This window comes from Psittacula echo (assembly GCF_963264785.1).
Source record: "Psittacula echo genome assembly, chromosome: 2".
NCBI lineage: Eukaryota > Metazoa > Chordata > Aves > Psittaciformes > Psittacidae > Psittacula > Psittacula echo.
This window is the reverse complement of record NC_137737.1, coordinates 105,597,069-105,623,411: the sequence shown is the minus strand read 5'-3', so window position 1 is coordinate 105,623,411 and position 26,343 is coordinate 105,597,069. Positions and strand designations below refer to the sequence as shown.

At 38.0% G+C, this 26,343-nt stretch overlaps 1 protein-coding gene across 1 annotated transcript in view; it reads right to left on the bottom strand.

Annotated features, from left to right (window-relative positions):
* SPIRE1 (spire type actin nucleation factor 1) overlaps nucleotides 1-26,343 on the bottom strand; it is a gene marked incomplete at both ends in the record, with an annotated part of 129,541 nt that overhangs the window by 35,029 nt on the left and 68,169 nt on the right. Inside the window, 3 exons of the mRNA XM_080611008.1 lie at nucleotides 1,357-1,521; nucleotides 2,598-2,681; nucleotides 12,102-12,227. Of these exons, the coding sequence (XP_080467134.1) occupies nucleotides 1,357-1,521; nucleotides 2,598-2,681; nucleotides 12,102-12,227 (375 nt within the window). The remainder of the gene's footprint in view (nucleotides 1-1,356; nucleotides 1,522-2,597; nucleotides 2,682-12,101; nucleotides 12,228-26,343) is intronic.

The window sequence follows — 26,343 nt, the reverse complement described above, 5'->3', positions numbered from 1 at the left end:
CAGTTTTCTGAATTGTTGGCAGAAAGACATAACATGATTACCTGGGTATGTATTTTACCCTATTGATTTAACATCTAAGCAACATCTGCTGCAGAAAATAAATACAATCTGATAGTCTAAATCCAGATCTTGATTAGGAAAGTTCTTTCAGCTCACACACAAAAGCCATTTACATTTGTAACAGAACTCATTTATTTGCTCCCCATGCGGTTGCTCCAATTTTTTCCTCCTTTATTCTTTTTCCTAATGATCTCCGAGAGAACAAACTACATGCTTTCTGTCTCTCTCATCTCCCATCCCCATATCTGAATTCTTCTGGTGGATTCACAGCTTTCTCACTAACAAAGGTTGTGTGAGGTTTTGTCAGGAAAGCAAATACATTTGAACACTGAATATTCTAAGACAATACTTTCACTGTAGCTAAATAACCCACAAAGATAAGTAAGTGCAACGTATAAATATTGACATTGACCAAATACATGCCTCTGACAAAGCGGTTTAAAATGTCCTACTAAGGATAGGGAGCCCTTTAGATCAGTTGCTAGCTTATAAGGAAGAAGATCTTCATGTTGAACACAGTATGAACCAAAAGGAAAGAAAGAACAGGGAAACACCGGCAAATATCAAATGGATTCTGATAAAAAAAGTGCCTCAAGACAATCTTACTTGCACATTTATGAGTATCTCAAAGGAGGATACCTCAATGCTCTCCAGCTTGCTTTGGCATATTGTCTTAACTTGAAATCAGCAATAGGATATGCTGAAAATAATTAAGCTCTATTTCTACAAATGGAAGATTTATAATTTTTTACATAGAATATTCTTTTTAAATTCATAACAGATCATGGTAACATATGTTTTCAAATGCTGTAATAGAAGTAGTAGGCAATACAAGTTTTCAACCGCTGTAGGTTTTTCTTTCCCACCACAGTATCACTTATGAACAACATGGTAGCACTTTACATTCTGAAATGAAAAAAATTACGTTGTAACTTGAGATGAATGTTCTCCACAGTAAAAAAGGCCTAAAACGACCTCTCAATGGAATGCATGACAGGACTTTTGATATGACTCCTAAGGTTATCTTAAACGCAACACAAGTCATTTGTTCAAGCATATGATACATTTGTATGTCTTCCAGAATTTTAAATGCCTGCTGGCTCCATGTTTTTCCCCCTCAATGTACTACACAGATTTAAGATGCCATATAAAAACCATGAACGTTTAGTAACATACATGAAATGAACATCTACATGAAATAGTCAATTCAGGTTCCGAAAAAAAAAGAGAAGAAAAGAAGAATAAAGGAAGAAAACATTTTAGATTTGACAAATTCTAGTGATAATCTTGACTTACCATGACCTTCCTTAAGGTATACCGTTTGGATCTAATATCATCCATCAGCATTTCATAGGGTGTGAGCTGATATTCTATTGGAAGCGGGTTGTACTGACGCTCTTGAACTTTCTTAAGTTTAACACCATTCCGTAAATCTCGCATCACTTGTACCCAAAAACGAGCCTGAAGAGAAAAGAGAGAGAAATTTTATTTGATATCTTACACTTAGATATCGTCCTAGATTAAACCAAAGTTGTCATTTCCGCTTTGGACAGCATCAAATATATAGAGCTGTACTATTTTCTTTTTAACACTTCAAACAAAACCTATTTTATTTTACAGAAGCCTATTTTTAACCCTCATGAATGTAATAAAACTTTGTTGCAACTCAGCAGGACTGCAAGTGAACATCACTTCAAGTGATGTTAATCTCTAAAATAATACAGAAAAAGGATTTGAAGTTCTCATACTATACCATTTCTATTACCATTTCAAGTATACTGCAAGGACACCGGGAAAGGTTCTAGACTTGCAGCTAATACTATGCCAGTTAAAACAGTGACTGAATCCAAAACTTTGTCTCCCTTAGGCCCAGAACGTTCTTGCAAAATTTCCCAGCAGTTTTTCTTCTATAGAAAGAAAGACTCCAAATCCTGAGGTCTACCAGTAACCTCTCAGTACTCAACTTCCTTTTGCTCTGCCTGTAAGACCACCACACACTAACACCTCCCTCTCTCTTTCTGGGCGGTGAGAATGGCTGGAGAAGATTAAAAACTGGATAGACTGAGAGATTGAAATCAAGTATTTTTGAGGACCTCATAATATGCCTCTGTGAACTGGCAAGAATAGGAACTAGAAAATAAACCAAGCTACTGTTAAGTATTTCTATGTAACGTGTTTCTTTCATCATTGGAGAAATTCAGCTGGTGGGTCTGCCTACTGCCTGGCTGCCCCTCTGAAGGGAAGTCAGCATGATACCTGTCTAAATGTCCAGTCCAGTCTTTTTAAATTGCAAAAGCTTCTCCATGAAAACAGTCTAAAGAAAAAAATGTAATGCCTGGATACTGGTATTGTTTCAACTGTCTGCGAAGGAATGTTGAGACTTCATTTGGTTCTAACTTGTCATGAGTTATTTTTAATTCATATGCAAAAAAAAAGCCTAGACACTAATTTTAATATAAACCAAACAAACGTAAGTAAGCATTACAAAGAAATATAAACAACTAGTAATGATGCTAAAAATTCAATTTTTGTCTTACCCAGTCAGCATTTTTTAAGTCATCAAGATCTGTGCTGGATTCATCACTTGCCTCTTTGTCCATTTCTTGAATCTTCTTCAGATTCTGCCAATGAAAAGAAAATGAGTCAATAAATGAATGGTGGCATTACTCTCAAGTAAAACTGAAGCTTAGTTTTTGACATCTGTTATGTTGTTTGGGTACTCTATCAAATGTTTCATGAGTTGCACAGTAATGCTGTAAAGGTAATGTGAAATACTATTTTAATATATTTCTCTAAATTGAAATGTGGACCTGAAATGGTAGGAAAAGAAAAAAAATCTTAAAGGTTTGAATATGAAAGAACTTCAGATAATAGCCAGAGAAAAAACATCGCATAGAAATTTTAATATTCCTAAAATTGGGCTATGCACAGAAAAAACCCCAACCACCTAGTAAGTCTGTTAACCACAGAAACATTACTGACCTGGTAAGGATGCCATTCCTACCAAAATTACTATTATTTGCCGAATTCAAGACAGCTCATTTTTGTAGAAGAAATAAAGAAGAAATTCTCACAAAGTTAGTTGAGAAGAGAAATTAACTATGAGAAACACTTTAAACTGATTAGCAGCAGACTTGCATACACATTGAAATTAAGTAGTCTGTATAACATGGTTATAAATTCTGAAATCTGAGTAACAAAATCATGCAAGGAACAGAAACAGATCTTTCAAAGATTAAAACTGCTGTATACCATGGATATATGGAAAAGCATAAAAAGTCTGTCATACCAACAAGAATATGAAAAATTACTAAAAGTTACAGTAGACCAAAGAACAGGCAAGCCTGCACATACATAAATGCAAGTGAAAGATTTAAAAGGCTCTTTTAAAAAGGATTCTTTTTAAAATACTTTATAGAAATTATACATATAAATAACTACACTCAAAAGTGCTGGTTTTGGGTTTAGTTCTGTATTTAAATGTTCTGGAACCAGTGGTACAAACAAATTCTCAGTATTCTATTCCACTTTTACAGAATTTTCCAGGAAATCTTTAAAAATATTTAATTTGATCTGTTTTCCAAGTACTCACTAATGTATTCAAAATAGATAATTAAATCTCTGCAACTACTTGTTTAATTTATGAGACTAAAGCAACATGTCAGAGATCTGACAGATGTATTTATTTATCAGAAAGCTTTTTCTCACTTGTAAGCACTTGAGCTCTGAATGGAACTGAACAATCACAGTCTCAATTTAGCTTTTGAGCTTCCCAGAAAACTTAAAAATAAGCGGATTTTGTAACTTTTTTCCCCCGAAAGTAGTTCCAAAACTGCCAACATTTCAGTGGAAGAAATGGAAGCACTGGAACTTTGCTTGACTTGCACATTTAACAGAGTGCATGTATCTAAAAAACCTGGGTACAGAGATAGCACATGTGAGTCAGCCACCACAGGGGTTTTGGAAAGAGAGCAGATGGGTTATTTGTTGTCTTACTTAAGTAACATACTTTCATATTGAAGAAAAAATACTACCATTGCCCTATGAAAATAAAATACATAAATTACAGGAAGACTCTAGAAAAAAACACAAATCACCTACACTACAGAAGCAAATGTATCATAGGGCAACGTGGGAATGTTGGCATGACTTGCAGTATCGCCACAGGATACCCAATTGGGAAAGAATGTCTGTATGGAAACTTGCTTTAGTCCTGTCGCTGCGGTCAGCAGAAAGTCTGACACTTACAGGCAATCATCCTTTTCCAAGGAGGGAAAAAAAAAATGGGAAGAATGAGTAACAAACCTCTTGCTTATGCATATTTTACCATCCAAATTTTTGTCTTTTGTGTATCATACAGTTGCAGTAATCATTTCAAATACAGTATCTGTGAACTGTAAACTACTTGCTTACTTGCAAACTGCCAGCATTCATTGATAAACTGCAAAATATTAACTCATTCTGGTACTTTCTCCTTGTCTTTTTTGTAATCAAAAAGCCAACTTCAGTAAATGAACTCACAGCCGCCAGATTTGTCCCTCCTTTCCATACTGGAAGGTACACATTAATTTTTAAAAAACTCACATGTTCCAGCTGCTTATTCTATACTTCAACTGTTCAAGTAGATTGGTGGCAATTACCCATGTCAGGGACCATGTTCCCTACCATACAGTTTACTGGGCTCGTTTATGCCCAAAGGCTAATGCCTTTGAGTGACATAAATATTCCATGAAGCTAAAAAGATTACAATGTGTTTTTCCTAACAGCAGAAAACAAGAAGGGGTGGGGAGCACCCTGAGCAGCTGAAAGATCTTCCAAATAAAGTAACCATCTAATTAACTCTTCTGGAACATAGCTAGAGGGTGAGTTCGTACTCGAGAAAGCGCGGGTGTAAGTGATGCTGACTATCACACACTGGAAAGTTGCAAAAGCAAAACCTGCCAGCCAAGAGATAAGTCTCTCAAAGTGTAGTTTTATGGTACAAAGGAGCTGATAAGAGCACAGGCTACTGCCAAACCTGAGCTTCTGTTGACAACCCATCCTAGTGCCGAGTGCTTCAGCAGCTGTCCTTATACCAGCATAGACACCCACTTTGTAGGGATAGTTCATTCCTGTCCTTGGCACCTGGCTCAGGTCTCTAACCACAGCTCACCACGCAATTAGTGGAGAACAGTAGAAAAGAAAGGAATTTTCAGAATTATAGAAATTAGAAAGCTCTGGAGTAGTGGGGAGAAAAAGAAACAGCAATTGCTCTATCCTTGCAGCCAGTGCTTAGGAAGGCTTAGGTAATCTTGTCCACACATCAGGTGCTGCTTAGGAATTAATAAATTCACTGTGACAAATGATTATGTTTAAACTTCTAGGCTAAATGAAATATTACCATTTCCCTCTAGGACTCTCAGCCAACACCAGTGGGTTTCAGTAGCTGTTTCAATCGTAAATTATAGAAACCAACACATTTAAAATGCAATAGACACTTTGTCAGACCTTAACTGTGATCCAAAACCTGCAAGTAACCTCAGCTGCTGTAGCCATTGGTACTTACCCTTGGGACAATGGCTTAAGAAAAGCTCTTACAGCATAATAAATACATGGTGAAAGTGGGTTTCCACGTCAGAAAGCAGAAACACCTTAAAAGGGTTTTTCTAAATGATTCCAGAACCTCAGATCCATACCACAGGCCTGATTCACCTATTACAGCCTGGGTGTTTGTTCAGGAAATAAGGGCTGGATGTGTCAAAGCGACTGTTTCAACAGCTTTGGCTTTTTTTAAACCATTACAGCATTTAGCCATTTAATCCCCTCCCCCCTGCATTTTGTGACAAAAGCTAGTAATAAAAATACCAAATGTCTTCAAACGTCTTGCTGCACTATTAAAAGCAAGCAGCTGATTTGCTGCTGCTGTGTGTCCCACATTTGAGATGCGCCCTCCTTTGCCTGGTGACAGATGGGAATTTATGTAAGGCACTTGCCAGCACAGCATCAAAGACTCGTTTCTACAGAATGCTCTCTAAAATGCAACATTTTAGTGAAGATGGTATTCTTGGGAATCCAGACCTGGACTTCATCTTTCCCCAACTGCAGAACACGGTCTACTGCAGTTGCAGTTTCTAGTTTATATTTGTAATGAGGAATCATTTGTTTGCTGATGCACGTAATTCTTATGCTGCTGAGAAATGAATAAAATACTCTTGCACCCCTAGGTTCAATTAAAAAGTATATAACCTGTACACTGGGGAAATACTGCTTTTCTATATCTTCAGCTATCCAACTTGGGTTTAAATTCCAAGGGTTTGGCAGTATTACTCTAGTTCTTTGAAAAGACCCAAACCTCATTTAAGCGTGGGAACAAGGTCAGTTAAATCAGTTCCTGAAAACCTCTTGAGCGGGTATCAGATGATGTTCTTCATATATAGTGAATGGTATGGGTTAATGCATTTTGCTCAGCTCTGCAATAATCATCATACTGCTCAATGTAACTGTTTAAAAAGAAGCAAAAACCCCTCAAATCAAGTGCATATAATACTTGAGTGACAGTACCCGCATCACTTAAGAAAAAAAAAACAATTAAACCCTCACAAAACCAAAACAGCAGCCTTTTCTTTATTAAAGCTCCTAAGCTGAGGAATCAAACAGATCATGATGGGGCTCCAAGCCTGACAACACCACACTTGCAAAAGTGGAGTTACTGGAAGCCTGGAAGTGTAGGCAAAAGTTATGAAGTTATGAACAGAAAAATTTGTGAATCAATTTCTTTCTGCAGCTCTGCTTTTTGAAAATCCAAGCAGCAGGGTATTTAACAGCTTTTACAGCCACGAGACTATTAAAAGTAACTTGGCTAGTGACTGTGTTTCCAAAATAAGTTAGCCATTAACATTGTTTAGGTACCTATTAACTACCTCTATTATCATATTTTCTACAAATAATACACCAATATAGCCATGTTAAATGGAAAGTAACACTTGACTTTAGTAGTTAACTGTTTTCCAACTGAGTCTTTGCATGGCATGAAAGTAGGGAAGAAAATTTGTTTCTACTCATGTATGTAATTTGAATTTGTACATTTATATTTTCATACAGACGAGATGGAAATAGATCCAGCCAGACTGAAAAAATTATGTTTTTACATCAGAAGGAATAGAAATGAAAGGTGACATGATTTAAAAGAACAGTACAAAGATGACAGATTGGGAGCTTTATCTGTATTCTACCAAAAACTTAATTACAAGGAATACTGTGGGTAATGAAATGATGAATGAGTTTTTGATGAATATGGACTTTCAGTGCAACAGAAGACATAGGCAATTATAAAAATATACAAAGTCTTAATTAGCTTGGAAGTAATATTAATCTTGATGCTTTAGGTTGTACATCAATGTCTAAAAAATTTATGAGTCAAACTTACTGTGGCATATTAGGATATATCTGCCTACTGGATACTTCCTGTGTTTTATGTTGGCCAGCATCACACGGCATCTTTTAGCACCAGCTGTGCTAGTTGTGGAGTTTACACTCACAGCCTACACTGCTAAAGGCTGGCAACATTATTTACTAGTACCACCCACAGAGTGGTTGAGGTTAGAAGTGACCCTTGGAGGTCAGCTGGTCCAGCCTTCCTGCTCAGGTAGGGCCGATCAGAACCAGTTGCACAGGTCCATGTCCAGGGAGCTTCTGATTATATCCAGGGCAACCCATGCCAGTGCTCGGCTACCCTCACAGTAAAAAAGTGTTCCCTTATGTCCAGAGGGAACCTCTGGTGTTTCAGCGTGGGCTCACTGCCTCAGGTCCTGGCACTGGGCACCACTGAAAAGAGCCTGGCCCCATCCTCTTTGCACCCTCCTTTCAGGTATTTAGACTTTGATGCAACCCCTGAAACCCTCTTCTCTAGGATGAACAGACCCAAGTCTCCCAGCCTCTCCTCATATGTGAGATGCTCCAGTCCCTTTATCAGCTTTGTGACCTTTCGTTGGACTCTTACCAGTATGTTCATGTCTCTCTTGTACTGGGGAGCCCAGAACTGGACCCAGCACTTCAGCTGTAGCCTCACCAGTACTGAGTAGGGGGGAAGGATCACCTCACTCAACCTGTTAGCAATATTTCTCCCAGTGCAGCCCTTAACACCACAAGGCATCTTTGTGACAAGGGCACATTGATGGCTCACTCAGCCATGAAGCACATGTGGAGCACTAACTCCAGCAGAAGGCAAGACTGGGCAGTAACAGGGAGCTGAAAGAGGAGTAGGGCAGATATCTCCTCAAGAAAGCAATGCAAACACTAAACCAGGGGGATCCCCAGTCCAATCTGGAGCAGCAATTTCTGCATTCCTATGCTTGCATAGTCTGTCACTGTTTCTCCCAGCCACACTTGATGCTGTTTCTGAGCAATGTGTGTGACCTTTTCAGATACTCCACAGCAGGAACATTTGTTTTATCTCACGGACATCACTTATTTGTGCCTAGAGTTCTGTCTATGGCTAGATGCCATCAAAGGTGATTTGAATGACTTATGGATGATCCTAAGAAAGATTAATATTTTCTTTTACATGAGGTCCAGATATTTAAACTATCTTCCCCTTCACCACATATACATGCATTTCCTCCCCTTTTAGTGGAATTTTCCTATTGCAATTTTAAAAACTCACTGCTTGAGCTGAGAAAGAAGCTGTACTCCATTTTTGTCATCAACTGCAAATGCTTAAACAGCAGAATACAGACTGAAGAGGTCTTGGCCCATTAAAAGACCACTTCTGGATGACAGCAGATGGTAGAGCCTGAGCAGCATACAGATGCTGCCAGGAGGCTGAAAAAACATGCCAGTAAACTTGCTAGAAAAATTCCACCTTGCTAAAAGATGCACAGTTAGATCAAATTAGTTACCTAAATTTCAACCCTACCTTCGGAGTTGCTGTTGCTATTCCACAGAAACACATATTCTTACTACTTTTACTCTATTTCATTTTTTGTACTACTGCAATAGTAGTACCATACCTTGCTCAGCTGTGGCTTGAGTCCTGTCCTGCACATCCACTACATTAAACGTTTCATTCTCTTTAAGAATGGAAGTACATCTCCCTGTCTGCAAGTCAGTTTTACTGCTGACCTTTCACACACAGGGAGTCAGACTGGAAATAATCACATGGCATCAAGTATGTGACAAACTGCCTAACACATTTTATTTGACATCCATTGAGATGACCTGAGCAGCTCACTCATTGCTTCATCATTTCTGATTAATACACTCACTCGAACACATGCTAGTAAAACCCTTCCTGAATCTACACTCTATTTTTATATGACAGTGATGTTCACATAACAGACTGGAGAGGACATGACTACTCAGTATATATAAAAGTAATAATACATATTACAGCTCTACAGGCCTATCCCTCCTACCTCCTGACCTATGGCGCATGAAATCCTGCAACTTTCAAAATCCTGACAAGTTTTTACAGTGCCAAATTGAAAACAGCATCACAGCAATATTTTTTCTGCCTCCTTCACAGTGTATTTCCCTTCTAAACCTGTCCTGGGCTGTAGCATAAGATAGGTCATAGTTGGTCCACTGCTAGCAAGTGAGTATCTGCAGATAAAGATTCTCTTCCACTACAGAGAAGCTGCCTGTTTAAGCACCCACTGAGCAAGAAACAGGAACTTCATATACCTGGGAAACAGACACCCAAGGATTTTTTAAATAATTTTTGTTTTGTTTTTCATTTCATTTTGATCTCATTTCCACAACTGTTGTATTTCCATAACTGGGTCTAGGTCTGAGGGATTCTAAAGAAAGATCTCCAAATAAAGCTGTCAGGTTTTGAAAGAAACTAATAGTTTTTTAGTGTTACTGACACAGTATAAGGGTTTTTTTTTTCAACTGGAGTTGATGTATGTAACTCAGCTATCTGCCAGTGCTATCACCACAAATTCATGACAAAAAAGTAGTTCTTACTGAAGTATTTAGTGTTTCTGTCCTTTATACCCGATACTCACGACAATAACAAAAGGAAAAGAAAAAAAATTTATTGACTTGAATAGTATTTAACCATATTCCTCATGAATTAAGGTTCTTCTGTGTATTTGCAAGAGAGAAGAGCATATAAACAATACCACAGCTTTTACTGGCACAAACCTAGTGTGATCATATGATTACTGTTTGCCTCACGTATCAACTGCAGAAGTCATTTTAAAATGGTGTAACAAGATTTACAGCATTCCACCTTGTATTTTCTTCATACATATTTTTTTCTTTGTACACCATATTATTTTCAAAATTAAATACATTCCCAATCTACAGTTGCATAAAAGCTATAAGCAAGGATCAAGCACATCATAAACCCAAAGTATTCAGATTCCAGAAGCTCTTAGTAAGGTAATTTTCTTGGTCATTTCTTGCATGCCTACCTGGGGACTGATCCAGAGTAAAATGAAATCAAAAGGTCAAAATTCTGCCCTTGGTTAGGCGCAGCAATAAAAGTTTCAGTGCTTTCAGTAGGGCCAAAATTCCATCTACAAGGATTACTTCCTCTGACCTAAATGTGCTTTGAATCAATCCCTAATAGCCTTTGAAAGGCAAATGGTTTCTTTCATTTGGGATTAACTCATAGTATGCTCTATGGTGTGATCAGATGTTGTTGCATTTTTACATCCAATTACAAGGTGATGAAATAATTTGCAACTTCAAAACACCCCTCTACTTTTAAAATAATGAAAAAAAAATGTTAAGGCTTAATTTTAAATGGTTATTAAACACAGTATTTTACTTTGATACTGACAACAGAGATGCCTTATTACTACTTACTGTGGTCAAAGTGTTCAAGAACTACTGGAACAGAAAAACATCTCTGACAGATTCTCCCCCTTGGACACATGCATCCCAAAGAGGAAGGAAAGACAGCACCAGTCCCTTGCATGCCTCTGACTGTACTGCAACTTCCACTACGACTGGAAGGGTGAAAGCTTTCTTGTGCTGCTCTGACCCTTTAAGGAGCTGATTCAGCTCATTAACCTGACAAGGAATGAGTGCTTTGGTTTTTTTGGCATTTGCTGTGTTTGTTTCTTAGAACCATTTGAAGGAAAACAACGGGAGCATGTGTGCATGGGTGGAACAGCTCTGCATCTTTGAGCAGCAAAATTCTTAGACGAGCCTGTAAAATCTTACCCTTCTTTTCAAAGGTACTGTAGATCTTGGCTTACAAAAGAAAAGAAAATCTGTCAGGGTTTTATTAAGAAGAAAAATTAGGACAGTGTAGTTACTTGACAAGTTGGCTTCAGTGAAGAAATGAGCTTCAAGAGGTATGCTTCCCCTCCTGCCCTTCCCTTCACCAATTCTTTATGGAGCCATAAAGACCTGCAGGCCATATCACCGAAATTATCTTCATTAAAAATCATCTGCCCACTCTCAAAGCTATTCTTCATCCTGACCATTTAATTTTAGTGGTTCATAGGATGGACTTTCAGTCCATACTAACAGCCAAGCAGGCAGTGAACATTAGCATCTTCACCTACAGGTGGAAATGCTTCTTTTTTTGAAGATGGCTCTGCTATGAAGCCTATGTGATGACAAACAAGCTAATCATCAAAGCTAAGGGAAGCTGCTGACTTGGGACAAAATATGAGCAAGAAGAATCTCAGATAATTCACAGTCAAAGACAAGGTATGAAAAAGAGCTGAGGATCAACAGGCAAAGCTCTGATGCTTCACAACACCCCTGAAGCACCAGAGAAGCTTTTAGACTCAAATACATTGCATACAGGCATGCAGGAATGGATGCGTGTATGCATTGTGTAACCTTCCAAGACAAAAATTTGCTTTAGTCCCAAGTCACAATTAATAACAATTTCCACAAGACATCAAGACATCTATAAATAGTTACAGGCTAAAAGAAAAAAAAAACAAAACTCAGCTATAGAACTGCTCTCCTTGAGCACTACAGATCATTTCCTCAAGAATCGGACATTCACTACTGTCTGGGTACAAAAGTGATTTTGTAAGCCTAATTCACACAGTAATGAGCTCAAAAGCAGAAAACCTTCTCAGACTGCTTACCTCTTTTGCACTTTTAATTTTGGCCAAGAAAGTGTACAGTTCCATTGTTTCAGCAAACAGAGCCCGACATACTGCTTGATAGTGGTTCCGCGCCTCTGATCGCGTTGGCAGGTGGGCAGCACACAGCTGAAGAGAAAAATAAATCACAATATCAAAACAATGTCCCATTGCTTTCATTAATGCTATAGAGCATTAGAAAGCATGACAGTGAGTTCAACAGAATATTTAGGGTATAAAAATCCATGAGTCATTTAAGTTCAGGCAGAAGTGGTGGTGTATTTTCCAAACCTTCTGCTCCCATTTGTTTTATGAGAAAAGTTCTATAAGGACAGTGAGGGGATTCGTTGACCACATCCTGGAAAACTCTGAAAACCAAGGCAATGCCTTTTCATTTAAAAAAATACCCAAATAAACAAAACCCTCAAAAAAACCCCAAACCCACAAAACCCAACCAACCAAAAAACACACAAAAAAAAAAAACAAACCCCAGAGCCCCACAGAAAGATGACATAATTTTGAAAAGGAAAAAAGCAATCCTGCAGGTTCAAATTCTGAGAACATATTCTTAATCCAAACCAGATTTAACAGTAAGTTTTGTTTAGCATCCTGTGAATGTCTAAGAGGACTGTATCCCAACCAATTTCTGACAGGATGGAAGGAGAAGCAAGGAGAAAAAATGAAACGTAATTGTCAAGCTGAAACTCTGGTTTAATTTATTTCAAGCAGTACAAAGATTTTTAAAATCAGCAAGATTGATGGCAGCACAGACGTGCTGCTTCACCTCAGACATTCATGAGCATTTCCAGACACAGGCACAGCTGAAACAAAGAAGCACTAGTAGATGTTTTTATACACACTGAACCTGCAAAACTCTGAAAGGCTACTCAGATCACTAACAATCATTCACAACTACTGTTAAGCAGTCAGTCCAGCACTGCTTTTAGTGTAAATCATGCACCTCCCATTTTCACAAGAGAAGTTTCACTGAAACCAGCCTTTACAGTTCGAAGAACCTGAATGAGCAACATCCAGCTTCAGGAACATGAATATCCAGCTTCTGCCATTGCAGAATAGCTCAGCACTGACACTAATAGTTGTAATATCTATTTCCCAAAAGTCAAATCCATCACCAGTAAGTATTTGTCATGAAAATCTTGTCTGGAAATGGACAGAACAAAATAACATCTATAATTTGTTCCCTAAACATTTTTTAATAAAAACCCCTCAAAAGTCAAAATTAGAGCACCTGTATCATATATCATACTGGTGTTTATATTAAAATAAATCAAAATCTTAACCAAGGCCTTAAAATCTGTCTTGTTAGGGTGGTTTTATAGTATCTATTATCTATATAGCTATATTTATAGCTATTGAGCTAAAACTAAGTGCAAGGGAAAACCCAAGGCAGTAGGTGGCTACATTCAGATCTCCAGAACTAAAGCCTGAGACAAAGGCCTCTTTAGAAGAGCCCTTAATTAGCCCAGTGGCATATTTGTCTAAATCTCTCCTGCTACTACAGCAAACACTGTGGTTACAAGGGGCACAATGCATGGGCTGCTTTTCCATTTGCTTTCAATTTGACTTAAATCCATACTGCCACTAAAAGGTGTAGTCCTATGGCCTCCAGCTGTACGCAGCCACTGATGCCCTTATGCTAGCACCAGAGTTCATGCCCTAACTCAGAGAGGATTACTCACCCAGACAAAAATTAACAACATGCAAGAAATGGAGCAGGAGATAATTATTCTTGATGGCATGGACACACACGTAGCAATGCAGGCAAAAGCGAGCGAAGAGAATATACTGCTGGAGTAGGGAAAGGAAGGAAGGCCTGAACAATTGCTTTTGATTGCAGTTAGATTTAGATTAGCTCAATCTCACTGACAGATTGCTTTTCAAGGCTATAGGGCCCTTGTTATCTTTTATTTCTTCAAATCAGTAAAACAACACAGAGTTCAGTGGTCAGATTTGGTCAATGTCTTTGATAAATTTTTACAAGCACAATTTAGACTCCTTCAATATCATGCTATGATTATTGTACATATATATATACCTGATTTTTGCCATCAAAAATGAATACATATGAGTAAAGTTTATATATGTGTGCATGTTTCCTTCTTCCCTATACACTTTCCTTAGATACAGGGAACACAAGGCAGACATGTTCACAAAACTGCCTTTTATCCCTCCCTTTCAAATTTTATACTGGTTTATGATGATGGCCAAAATCTTCTTAAACTCTTCAGATTTATTTCTGGATAATCACAAGGACATAGTTGACATAAAAAAAAAAAAAAAAAAAAAAAAAAAAAATCCCACCTTTTTTTTTTTTCCCTTTCTGACCCTTCCACCCTCCCCCCCTTTTTTTTTCCCCTCCTCTTTTTTTCCTTTCCTTTGTTTCCTTTTCAACAAATCATACCATCCTCTTTGCTGGTAATGGGAGAAATACCGAAACAGATGCACCTCTAATGTGTGCTACACACACGTGACAACACACACAAAGATAGAAATTAAATTGAATATTAAATACAATCAAATATTTCCGTTGACTTTGTGAGAAAGTCAGAACATTTAAAAGACCAAATTCTGAGTATGGTTAATTTGTGTTCCTTTCTCTCAACAACTAATCCTGTCCATACCTGCCACCTTATGTTTTCAGTGAGCTATTACTAGTTATTAATTATAGTACTGATAAAAAAGGGTTTAATTCTAAAATACATCACTTACAAGAATAACAGTAAGAATAACAGCAAGAATAACAGCAATGGCAATTTCAAAAAGGTCATAAAATGGTACAAGTTCTCAAAGCTGAGAATAAAATTTTATTATTCTACAGATCACACACAGATTTTAAGAATGCTTTTTTCCCCCCTTCATTTAAAACATGTTAATTAGAAACAATTTGCATCAAATACTGAGAAAGTTAATAAAGTGCAGCACTGGCAAGTTCGAGCAGGGGATGGATATAACCTTCTTTCTATTATTGAACATGAAGTAAAGCAAAAAAAAATTAAATACCTGCTGCTGAACTTAGTTACAAAAGCAACCACATAAAAAGTTTACCATTTAGTTTGCAAACCTCAGGCTGCAGATATTAAAACAGGGCAAGCAGCTCCTACTAGCTTTCATGTTCTGAAAAATCAGTCTCTGAGAGATCTTAAATTATGTGAAGATGCATTACATACAAAAACCCTTTGTGGTAACATTAAGTCAAGTGACATGGTATAAATTTTTGGTTTGGGGAAGGTAAGCCTGAAGAAAAAGGAAAATGCAAATACAACAGACAGACTGTATTTCTGCCCTTCACTGTTAAATACTGTTCTTGCATGCTGTTCAGAGTGCCTGACAAGCACTAACTCCTACATGAAAAAATACTGAAAATTCTAGGCAGGCAAGGCAAATCAAGTATGAAATGTCACTTCTGAGTTCAGGATATTTATCCACTTAAAAATCAGAATCACATCTTCAATATTATGATAGCAGCATTTGAAAATCTATGTTACTGTAGCACACCACAGAAAGCACAGTCAGAATGTTTTAATAATTGCGATACGAAAGGACAGCCACCTAATGAACTCCTCCTCTTATTACCATGTCATAGCAGTTGTGGTGCAAGAAGGTTTAAGATCAGCTCTGCAGTCTTTTCCAGCCATTCAGAGTTCATGGAGGAGATGATGCCTTTGTATGCTGGTCATTCTGACACCGCCCTTTCATCCTTCATGATAAAACTCAAAACCACCCAAAGGGGAATGAACGCAAACAGTGCCCAGAACTTAACATAAGGGCTCTTTGTTCTGTTTCCAAGAAGTCTCAAAAAGTATGGTTGAAAACAAATTATGTGGTCTTTGTAAAATGGTGAAATATCAAAAATATATTATCAACTACTGAAACATTAACTAGCTCAGTCTGTAAGTACTGCCATTTGCAATGACTGTGAAGAGCTGGGATTTTTATTTATCTTTTTCCTCTGAGCCTATCAAAACCCCAGCTTGACCCAAAGTATTCAATCTTTGCTTATATCACTAAGAAGATTAGAGTGTTTCCATCCACATTCAGGGTTCACAGAAAAAAAAGGCATTATGTAAATACCACAGCCTTGCCAGCTCCTCTGTCCAAATTCATCCTCAATTGACTAGGAAACAGTGCACCAAACCAAAGCAGTGTTAACAGAAATCACAATTTAACCATTTGAAGAGATCAAACAGCATTTCTTGCATCTGTTTGAATATATTCCATAAAATTACCAAATATACAACTGACTCACCCACTAAAATTCACATAGGTTTTGCAAAACCTTTTTGGCTAGATGCACAATGGAAGCTTCACTAAAACACCTGGCCTGCTGGAATTAATATTTCAAAAGACAAAAAGCATTTCCACTTGCAGTCATCTTGGTCAAAGGACCCACATGAATGCACCACAAAGAAGAAAAGGGTTTCTTTCTCCCAGGGGCCACAAAGATAAGCTATTGATATTATGCAAAACATATTACCAGCCTGCAAATGCCAGGCTTGTTAAGTGTTTTGAAAACCTTGGAATATTAACATAGACTTAAAAGACGTACTTTCTCTTAAGCAACAAGAAGAAATTACTTTAACCAGCAGAGTGAGGTAAGACTGAACATGCAACTAGACCAGGTATCTGCCTTATCCTTTGCAGTATGGTACTGCAACAGGTTCAAAAACAAAACTCAGCTTGAGATGCCTTATTTTTTGAAAGACTTTTATCTCTGTGCAGATAAACTGAACCTTGTGAATAGCCTTTTTTTAAAAAAATATATATCCTTTCATTCTTACGCATATGAACTTCAAGGAGCCATCTGCCTTACCTGAAAAATCCTACCAAGACAATACCTATTTATCTGTAAATATCAACTGAGCATTCTGCTTCACTTTATTATCCAGAATAACATTAAGGGATGGACTGTTCAGAGGAATAAGAAGTGTTTCCACACAAGTTTCTAAGATGTTTCTGCCTGCTAGGACCGCACCTTGTACATAGAACATGGTACTTGGGCACAGCGCAAGTTTTGAGGCAGGTCTCACAACACCTGCTGCCAGCTCGCCTGCTCCCAACCAGTTCACAGCTGCTCTCCCAAACCTTCCAGGAAGAGATTTGCCCCTGGCGAAACCTCTTGTAACTGCAGTGGGCCAAGGACTAGCTCATGAGTCTGATAAAGGACTTTAGGGGAATACTAGTGAGGTATGACTGCAATAAGACAAAAGGGGTGGGAGCAGGGTTAGCTATTAATCCACAAAATAAATCCACAAAAAATACAGGAAGTATTCACAGAAAGTTACTCCTCCCAGAGAGCTACCTGCAGAAGCTTTGTAACTTCTATTATTTGCAAGTGCTGAGGAATGTCCAATTAATTTTACACACCTCAAGGAAAAGTCAGGTTTTGTGGAAATTGAGGCAAATTGCTAGTTTGCTGGTGTCAAGCACATCTACCTCATTATTTAAGTGTTCTTCAGCAATCTGGTAAGGCTTTCTCCTTGCACTGGTATTCATTGTTTTGGTCATATGCTTCATCACTTTGAGGAGGACAAGAGAAAAACTACGTAGTTCTCTACTGACACAAGTTCAGAATTTAATGGCTTAAGCGATCCTCCCCATAAAATGACTTTAACAAATGTATTCTTTCTTTCCAGATTTTCCTTTCAATATGAAAACCCAAATGCAGCAGCAAAGCTATTGCATTTAGCAATAACAAGTACAATTTGATGAAATAGTGGCCTTGGTTGGTTCCCTCTTTCAGAAGTGTAAAAACTAAAAAACAACGCAGCTACTGAGATTAAAGCTGAAACTGCAATGGGAATTAGATGAGGCAAGGATTGAAAACAGTGCTTTGCATAATATCTTGATCCTTAAAGAAGTGCCCAGTTGTCTGTATCATACATTCTCCATCATCATCAACTACCTTTTGCTTTGCCAACTCTGAGCACTAAAGGCCTTGAGCAAATTATTTACACGTATGCTTAAAGGTCAAATAGGAATGGACTAAGAAATGTTTGCAAATCCTCTACTGAGTCAAAACTTAAGTCAGTGTGAAAGCAAAGTTTAAAGACTTATGTGGGTAGACTGTGTTTGGGAAATGCTGCAGCCCCATTTCATATGCTGTAGCTGTTTTTAGAAATACAAAACAAACTTGAGCAATTCAACAACGCTCAGTATGAAACTGGTGCACAGCAAAGAACTCTCCTCCTCTATTTTCTTCTAAACAGAGTATCTGTCCTGACACCATTTCCTCCACGTACTGATTGTTCTGAGGTGCTGAACACTGCAATTAATTTTCTTTCTTAAAATCTTACATTTCACAGATACTTGAAGAGTCTTAATTACTTTTCCACCCTATTAAGACTGAATTTAAGCAGTGAAGAGAATCTTGACAAAATTCAAACAGGCAGCAACTGCAAGACTAACGCCTCACTGAACTGTCTCACTTATAAACTTGAACCTTTTCCAGTGACAGAAACAACTGAAGGTGAAGATAATTTGTATCCTGTTACATTTCTATGATACTATCTTTAGGGAGACAAGCCTTACAAACATTTAACGCATTTACAAACACTTTTGAAAGCATTTAACCAGCATTAAGAAATGGAAAGCAGTATACATTACTGACTGCATTTAATTTTTTAAGCCAAATCCTGTATTTTCATGCTCAGTGAACCCTATTCTTTCTCTTTATTAGCCTTCTAAGTACAGAATAAGATCCTGACTTCAAACAGATGTTAGCCTATGTTTTTGTGAGATACAGGTATTTCCACTGGACATTTTGACATTAACTTTTCAGTGACTAAGGTTATGTGCTAGTGCAGACTTCTTTACAATGTACGTGTAAATTCTCATTCTTGAAAGCTGTTAACTATTAAATCTATTAAACTATTTTTCTACTCCTCAAATACACCTTCCCCCCCGTCACTGCATCCCCCTGTATACAGCTGTTTCTGGGATATGTGTTAGGTGTATTGTTACACTGTCTTTACACAGTGGACTAACAACATCCTGCTTCTCAAAGAGGCTTGTTTCAAAAGAGCTAATTAAGTGAAAACCAATTCTGCATTCTCTCTTAGTTTCAAAGAAACTGTGCTCCATTGTTTCTTAGTGGAATAATGGAGGAATCAATAATATAAATATGCAGTAATCTGAATTTGCTAGCTCTCGTTCTTTGACTATTCATAGGAACATCAATAGGATTATTCACAAGCAAGGGTGAATTCCTACAATTTATATATTTCCCATTCTTTTACATGAAATATCAACACCTGCAACATTTAGCAGAACCACTAGTTAGCCTTTCAGCAGCAACATTTTCTACAGTTCTCTGCTTTACAACAAGGCAACAGTTCTGTGTGCATTCAGCGGGTCTCATCTGTGCTGCTCACACACCTGGATTTTAGAGTAGAGCAGCAACATGAAGGATGTTCTAATCTATATCTGGGTAGGAAATATCAGAATGGAGGTATCTGGGTAAGAAAACTAGCTTCAGAAGCAGAGTAGAGGCATAGATGGGGAAACATGATAAAATTGGATAATTGAAGGAGAAGGGGAGTGGCTGTACATATTCACAGGGCTACCTGTAGTTGTTTAGCTAACAGTGCATTAAGATGTGGAACCACCCTTTACATTATTAAATAACTTAGTCCTGAACAACTGATAGCAAAGAGCTGCACCCCTGTAACGTCATTTTGCATGGTTGTCTACCATGCTTCCCAGGCCCTCCTTAGGGCTGGAGGATCATTAATGGAACTACTACTTCTGTTCAGCAGAAAAGAGAAGATAGTTGGTTTTGTACCAGGATGCTTGGCATGTCCAACAGAGAATGACAGCAGGACAGATGACCTTCTTTCTTCCCCTTTCCCTCAGACCTTCATACAAGCATATAAAACAGCCATTACAATCAGGGTACTGCTTGAAAAATCAGAGCATTTCCAGAAAAACAGTAGAAATAATGAAATTTTCAAACAGTATAAAAGAGAAAACAATTTTATGAAAAGGCAACAGAAAATGGTGGGGAATTACTCTCAAATCAGAAACCAAATCTCACTGACACACACAAAATGAAGGGGAAAATAATGCAGAAAAGAAGTTGTTTCTCTATCAATTTTTCAGTAATGCCTATCAATGTCATTATTAAACAGTTGAGATGTTTGCATATGTACTGAATGAGAGACAATATATTAACGTAAGGCAGTTTTATTCATAAGCACCTTAAAATCCAATTAAAATACATCAACTAAAATAAAAACATGAACTTTTCCTTGGCAGTACTTTACAGTTCATGTATAGAGCTTTAAAATGTATGTGTGTGGGAAGCTTGTTTGTTTTTATGCTAAGTGCTGAAACTTCTCGCAGTAGGCATAATAATAATTTGCTTTCATGTTTTGTCCTGAAGCATGACTTTTTATTCCTATCCAAACCAACAGATTTCCAGCTGCATAATCAAACAAACTGCATTACTAAACATAATAAGCTTTTAAACTTCACTCCCAATGAATAAATCCCAACAACTTCTAACCATCTCATTTTGCTTTCATTAGATCTCAGTGTATGGAAACCTATTCTATTCCTTCATGTATGCCGTACTCCTTATTTGTAGTACCTTTGTCAGGGAAATCAGGTCTTGAAACTGATTGCATGAAAAAGGCCTACAGAAAAATTCTTCCTCCTCTTCTTCTAAGCAAGTATGCTTAACATTTTTTTCTTAAAATGTATAGCCATTGAATCTACATTGCAGTTGTCTTATCAAGCATATCAGTTACATGAATATTAATACTTAAAACATGAGATAGGTATGAACAAAATTATTTAACCCACAATTTATTAATTGTTTAAAAATAAAGATACCGTAATTTTGATTCAAATATATATCCTTGCTTATTCAAGCAGAACAGATATCCAGAAATCAGAACTTAAAAGGTGCTGGTTTTTCCTCAATTCCCTCTAGTTCTAGTGAATCACAGAACCATAGAATAGTCAGGGTTGGAAAGGACCTTAAGATCATCTAGTTCCAACCCCCCTGCCATGGGCAGGGACACCTCACACTAAACCATGCCACCCAAGGCTTCGTCCAGCCTGGCCTTGAACACCACCAGGGATGGAGCATTCACAACTCCCTGGGCAACCCATTCCAGTGCCTCACCACCCTTACAGTAAAGAATTTCTTCCTTATATTCAATCTAAAATCTAGTGGTGGTGCCCTTTTTAGTCCTTTTCCTCTATGCACACTCCATTCCTGGAAACTGTCTCCAGTATGGTAATTACGAGAAATTGAATTACCTAGAGTCAGTGGCTTTGACATAAGCCCTGTATATAGGTATATACGCCCTGACTGCTTAGAGACTTGGGTGAAAGACATTTGGTTCTACACATTTCTTGCCAAAGGCAGCGACAGGAGTAAAACCACCACTTTGTCAAGCATTCAGGACACTTCATATATCCCAAACTGCACTGAGTCTACACCATGGGGACAGCAGTCGTGCTGTAGTAGCTGCAGCATAGTAGTTGACTCACAGTCCATGTTACATATATTCTCTCACCCTTTCGACACTAGGAATTACCAATTCTATTTTGCTGATGGAGATCTGAGGCTGATGCAAAGCCCACTGAGCTGGCCAGGAATCTCTTCTAAAGAAAATAAAAAAATCCTGGATCAAAGCCATAGCTGACCAAATCATGTAGGATGTTACAGCATATTTTTTCATCATGTCTCTGCTTTGCTGGTCCATTTGCACTCCTACCTGCTAAAAAGATCTCAGTCTCCATATGAAAATTTAGAATGGACAACTGTAGTGAATTATTATGTATCTTGTAATCACTGGTGGTTTTCCTGAAATCTTAGGTCCTGAACTCATAGGAATACATATGAAAAGTAATCTTCATTATTTTTAATTAAGAGACTGTGAAGATTCTAGTACAATCTAAAGGCTGACCTCTTGCTCCAGTCTTAAAATACATATATCCTTGGAGGGGATAGGAATGAGTCCTTGCTTCTGAAAAGGATGAACAACACAGACCTCAGCACAAGATAAGAACCCAAAGATGCAGAGCAAGAGAGACCCTCTCTTGCTAATAAACTAAATTCAGAAACAATTCTTCTTCCCTAGGGTTTGGCTGTCCTTTCTAACAGTTAGCTTGCTTATTTCAAAACATGTCACTTGCAGAAGGAGGCACAGCCATGCACCTTGGCTGACTTCTGACTGCAAAAACAAGCGAAGCTTGTTATAGTTGCAAAAAAACCCTACTTGTACTTTCAAATACTGAGCATTCTTTTTGAAATTAATTTCTTTGCACACTCAAAAGAAAAAAAACCAACATTGGAAAAGAAATACATATTTTATAATATTTGAAGTGTCTTCCCAACTCTTATTGCCTTGCTTTTAATTACATAAATATTGAACTTTAGGTTATTTTAACCACATCAGATAAGTCTTACATTCTTATCTAAGAAGAAGCCTTGTAGAAACAAGCATGTTCTGCAGTAAAAGGGATGTGTCCTTGACAGAGAATAATTAAGGGAAAAAATAAACCATGAAAACCAATAAAAAACCACATAGCAAAGCTACCTCTTCATCAAGATCTTATTATTTGAAGGTAAAAAGAGAAAATGGAAGGAGGCAAATCACTTTCCCGGTTCTCCAGTCAACTGCTGTGCATGATTGCTTTGTTTTCAAACACAGCCCTTAAAATAATTAAACTATTTCTTGCCAAGTATTCTAAGGACCTGCACCACAGATAATTATTTATCCATTCTCAGTTACATATCATGAAAGATTTATCTCTGAGAGTCAGGCAGGAACTCCCAGCTCAGTTCTTCAACTTCAAAGCTACCTTTAAAACCCCTGGCACTTGCAGAGGTATCTACTACATATTCCTTGAAACAGATGCTTTTCCATGATACATTTACCAAGACCTTTCAAAGCAGAAATATAAAAGGAATTACATCTCTGGAAGGCAATTAATACTGTAGTGACCTCCGTCCATGGAGAATAAGGTTATCAAAGGGGTGATTGTGGTAGAGCACTCTCCTGCATGTTGTCAAAGACCAATTGTTACTCTTGGGTAACTCTCTTCTGTACTGATTCTTTCCATGATGAAGCCACATTTGAAGGCCAAAACTCAGGGCATTTATTTTTTAAATAAACAAAACTTAAGAATAAAGTATGGGTAAGTAGAAATGCAAATATATAAGTCTATTTCAAATATTGCTACCTTCAGCAAGATGAAAGCCAGTTTAATATTAACTTCATATAGGAGAAATTAATAACAATAGATAAAGAGACAAGTCTAAGCCACTGGCAAAGTGCCTCAACTGAAGTTTGCTGACAGCTCTGAGCTGTATTTAGGATGTACTTTCACATCTATAAAGAGTCTGGTGTAAAACTGATAAGTGTTAAAGCTTACAGCTTGTTCTGCCAGCAAGGACAGTTGAAACCACCACTCTCTTGTCAAAAAGCCCCAAACAAGATGGTTCTAAGGGACTTCTTGCCAGTATCCTTAAGTATGCATCAGGGTCCCATAAGAAATATGACTTCAAGTGGAAGCTGGGGGAGGCAGGGAAGGCAAGGGGGGCTCAGTTTCCTCAAACTCTGCGTGACACCAGCAGGGAGCTGCCAAGAAACCACTCTGCTTGCAGCGTCTTCATTATAAGTCCTAGATAGCTGCCAAATTAACCTCAAAGAGAGGTTATAGTTATCTGTCAGAGTGATAAAGAAAATTATTAATCATTTTATTGTGGTAAGCATCTGAGAGAATAGAGGTTAGTGGGAGGGGGTGGCCTAGTTACCTCACCAGCTACCTCACCTCAGCAGCTCAGTGCGCTGCACCCAGGCAGAATTAATACCTGGTGGGAGATTACAAACCTCAAGTTTCACCTTTATGGCAGAAAGCATCCTGGATGTGACAGAGACAGTGGTCCTGTTTTACCTGCTCGCTTGACCCTAGAGCCGGGCTGAGGGCAGATGGGTGGCATGCATCCCTTGGCCACCAGGACAACACTTGGAAGAAGTGAGCATGTACCCTCTCCCCTTCTCATCCTTCAGCCACTCGTGACAAAAAGGGGGCCCAAGTAAAAAGAAAACACAACCCATAGTGTTCAGAGGTACTTTTTGCAACTATTTTGCAGGTTTGTTTGGGTTTTTTTAAGGGTTTCCTGTAAGGACAGATTTCTGCACTTCTGCTGAAGGTGACACTATGAGGCCAAGTGCCTCTGGCAGCCTACCTCTTCACTGGAAAGTCCCCATCAAACTGCCTGGGCTCCAAACACAGTAAACACCATTTCCAGCACAAGAAATTGCAATAAATACCCCTCCTTTGCTCACTAACATGCTCAAAAGCAAAAAGGACTGACACCACCCTTTTAAAACAAGCACAGTGGTTACTTTCAAAGTAAAACAGACCACATGTTGACCTTCAATTATGCTGCCCAGAATGAAAAAAATCAGGACAACTATTTAAGACACCAAATGACATCACTGTAATTAATGAAACCTGTCTATCAACATAATTCACTTAAACACTCGTCATGTTCAAAGCTGCTTTAAAATTACATTAAAGGGATTTACAGAAACTGTCCCCAGCTTTCTTGATCAAACTAAGGTACAGGAATCCCTTCACTTTCTGTATAGGTATGTATGAAAGTAAATGCAAACACAAAGATAAAATGAACTTAATGAATATTTTTATTTCCAAACGTGTGTGTTGCCTGGAAGACGTATTTTCTATTTTTTTTAACCTCTGAGCCATTAAAAATATTCCTACTGTGACATGATTCTTCTGTGCAGACATGAAAAGACTTAATAAATCATGCTGACTAATACCCCCCTGAACTTCTTTTGCTCTTTTGTGCTAATATTACACGCTACCACAGAAGAGGTTTTTTTTAAAAACCAAACCCTGGAGCTCACTTTCTTCCCCCAGCACTGTGATGTCTCCAAACATCACCTTATAATCTTTCCCTTTTTAAGAGTGGATTGAGGACAGTGATATTTTTCATCTATCTGTGTACGTGTGTGGCTGTATATAATACATATATGGCGGCTTGTTACACACACTATAATATAGCGGACTGATTGACGTTAATTGATTAGAAGAGACCAGTTCATAAAGAGCTTTGGCTTCATGAGAATCTGCTCATCTAAAGCGAGAGTGTTGGTCTTAATGCCCACATGAAGAAATCTTGGCATGCTGAAAAGGCAAAACAAATACAATTGCTCATTAGGACCTTGTCCCAGCTCCAAGTTTGCTTTGTTCTAAGAGAAAGCCAGGTAAAAAACCATAAAGCTCTCTTTTGGCTTAAATCGCCCAAAGTATCTTGTTCTTCCTTGCCATCATGGACTCAATAACAATAAAACAAATGCCTGGCTTCTCTAGAGTTTCAGATTAAGTTTCACACCTCTTTCTTCGAGATGCAAATACATAAGTAACAATAAGAGAAAGGGCTTTGTTCATTCTTCAAGGCAAAGGCAAAAAAAACCTCCTCTGTTTTCCATCCAACCACCATCCAAAAAAGTCTTCCTAGTGCTTCTTTACAGGCTTTACGCAAAGCAAACACAGAGCAGCATATGAAGCACTGCCCCCATGGCTTCCTTTAGCACAATCCCTTAGCTCCCTGCCCTTGGCAATCCCTCAGCTAAATCTTCTTCTTTACACAATTTAGTCTGGTCTCCAAACAACAAGTAGCCATGGTTGCAACTCAGCTCTGCCGGTTCACTTCATCTCCCCATGCAAAATGCCTGCTGTTTTCCCACAGCATCCTGGCTAGCTGACACCTTCCCTTCAACAAATGCTATTTGAAATTTAGGAGATTCAAGGAGTTTATCTCTTGGAACCATTTTGTTCAGTTGCACAAGTTAGTGTGAGTTATTAGAAAGGCTGCTAGATTAAAATGTGCAAATAATTCTCCACAACTGCGTATACAAGACACACCTGCACAGATGCACAAGCTTTGGGACAGTACGACCCAAGCAACACAGTAAGGATAAGATAAAACAACCTGAGAAATTTACTGAAGCCTTCACCCAGAAGAACACTGATTTTCCTATTGTGTTATTTCATTAAAAGTATTTATAAATCACTCGTTTAAAATACACTTGGGGGTATGCATCCTGCAGACAATAGTCTTTTGAAAGCCACCTCTTAAGACTGCTTCAGTTACAGTACTATTTAAGGATGTTGCAAATACGTATTTCAAACAAAAACCTACTGTAAAAATCCTTTTACTAAGAAATGCAAAACATAC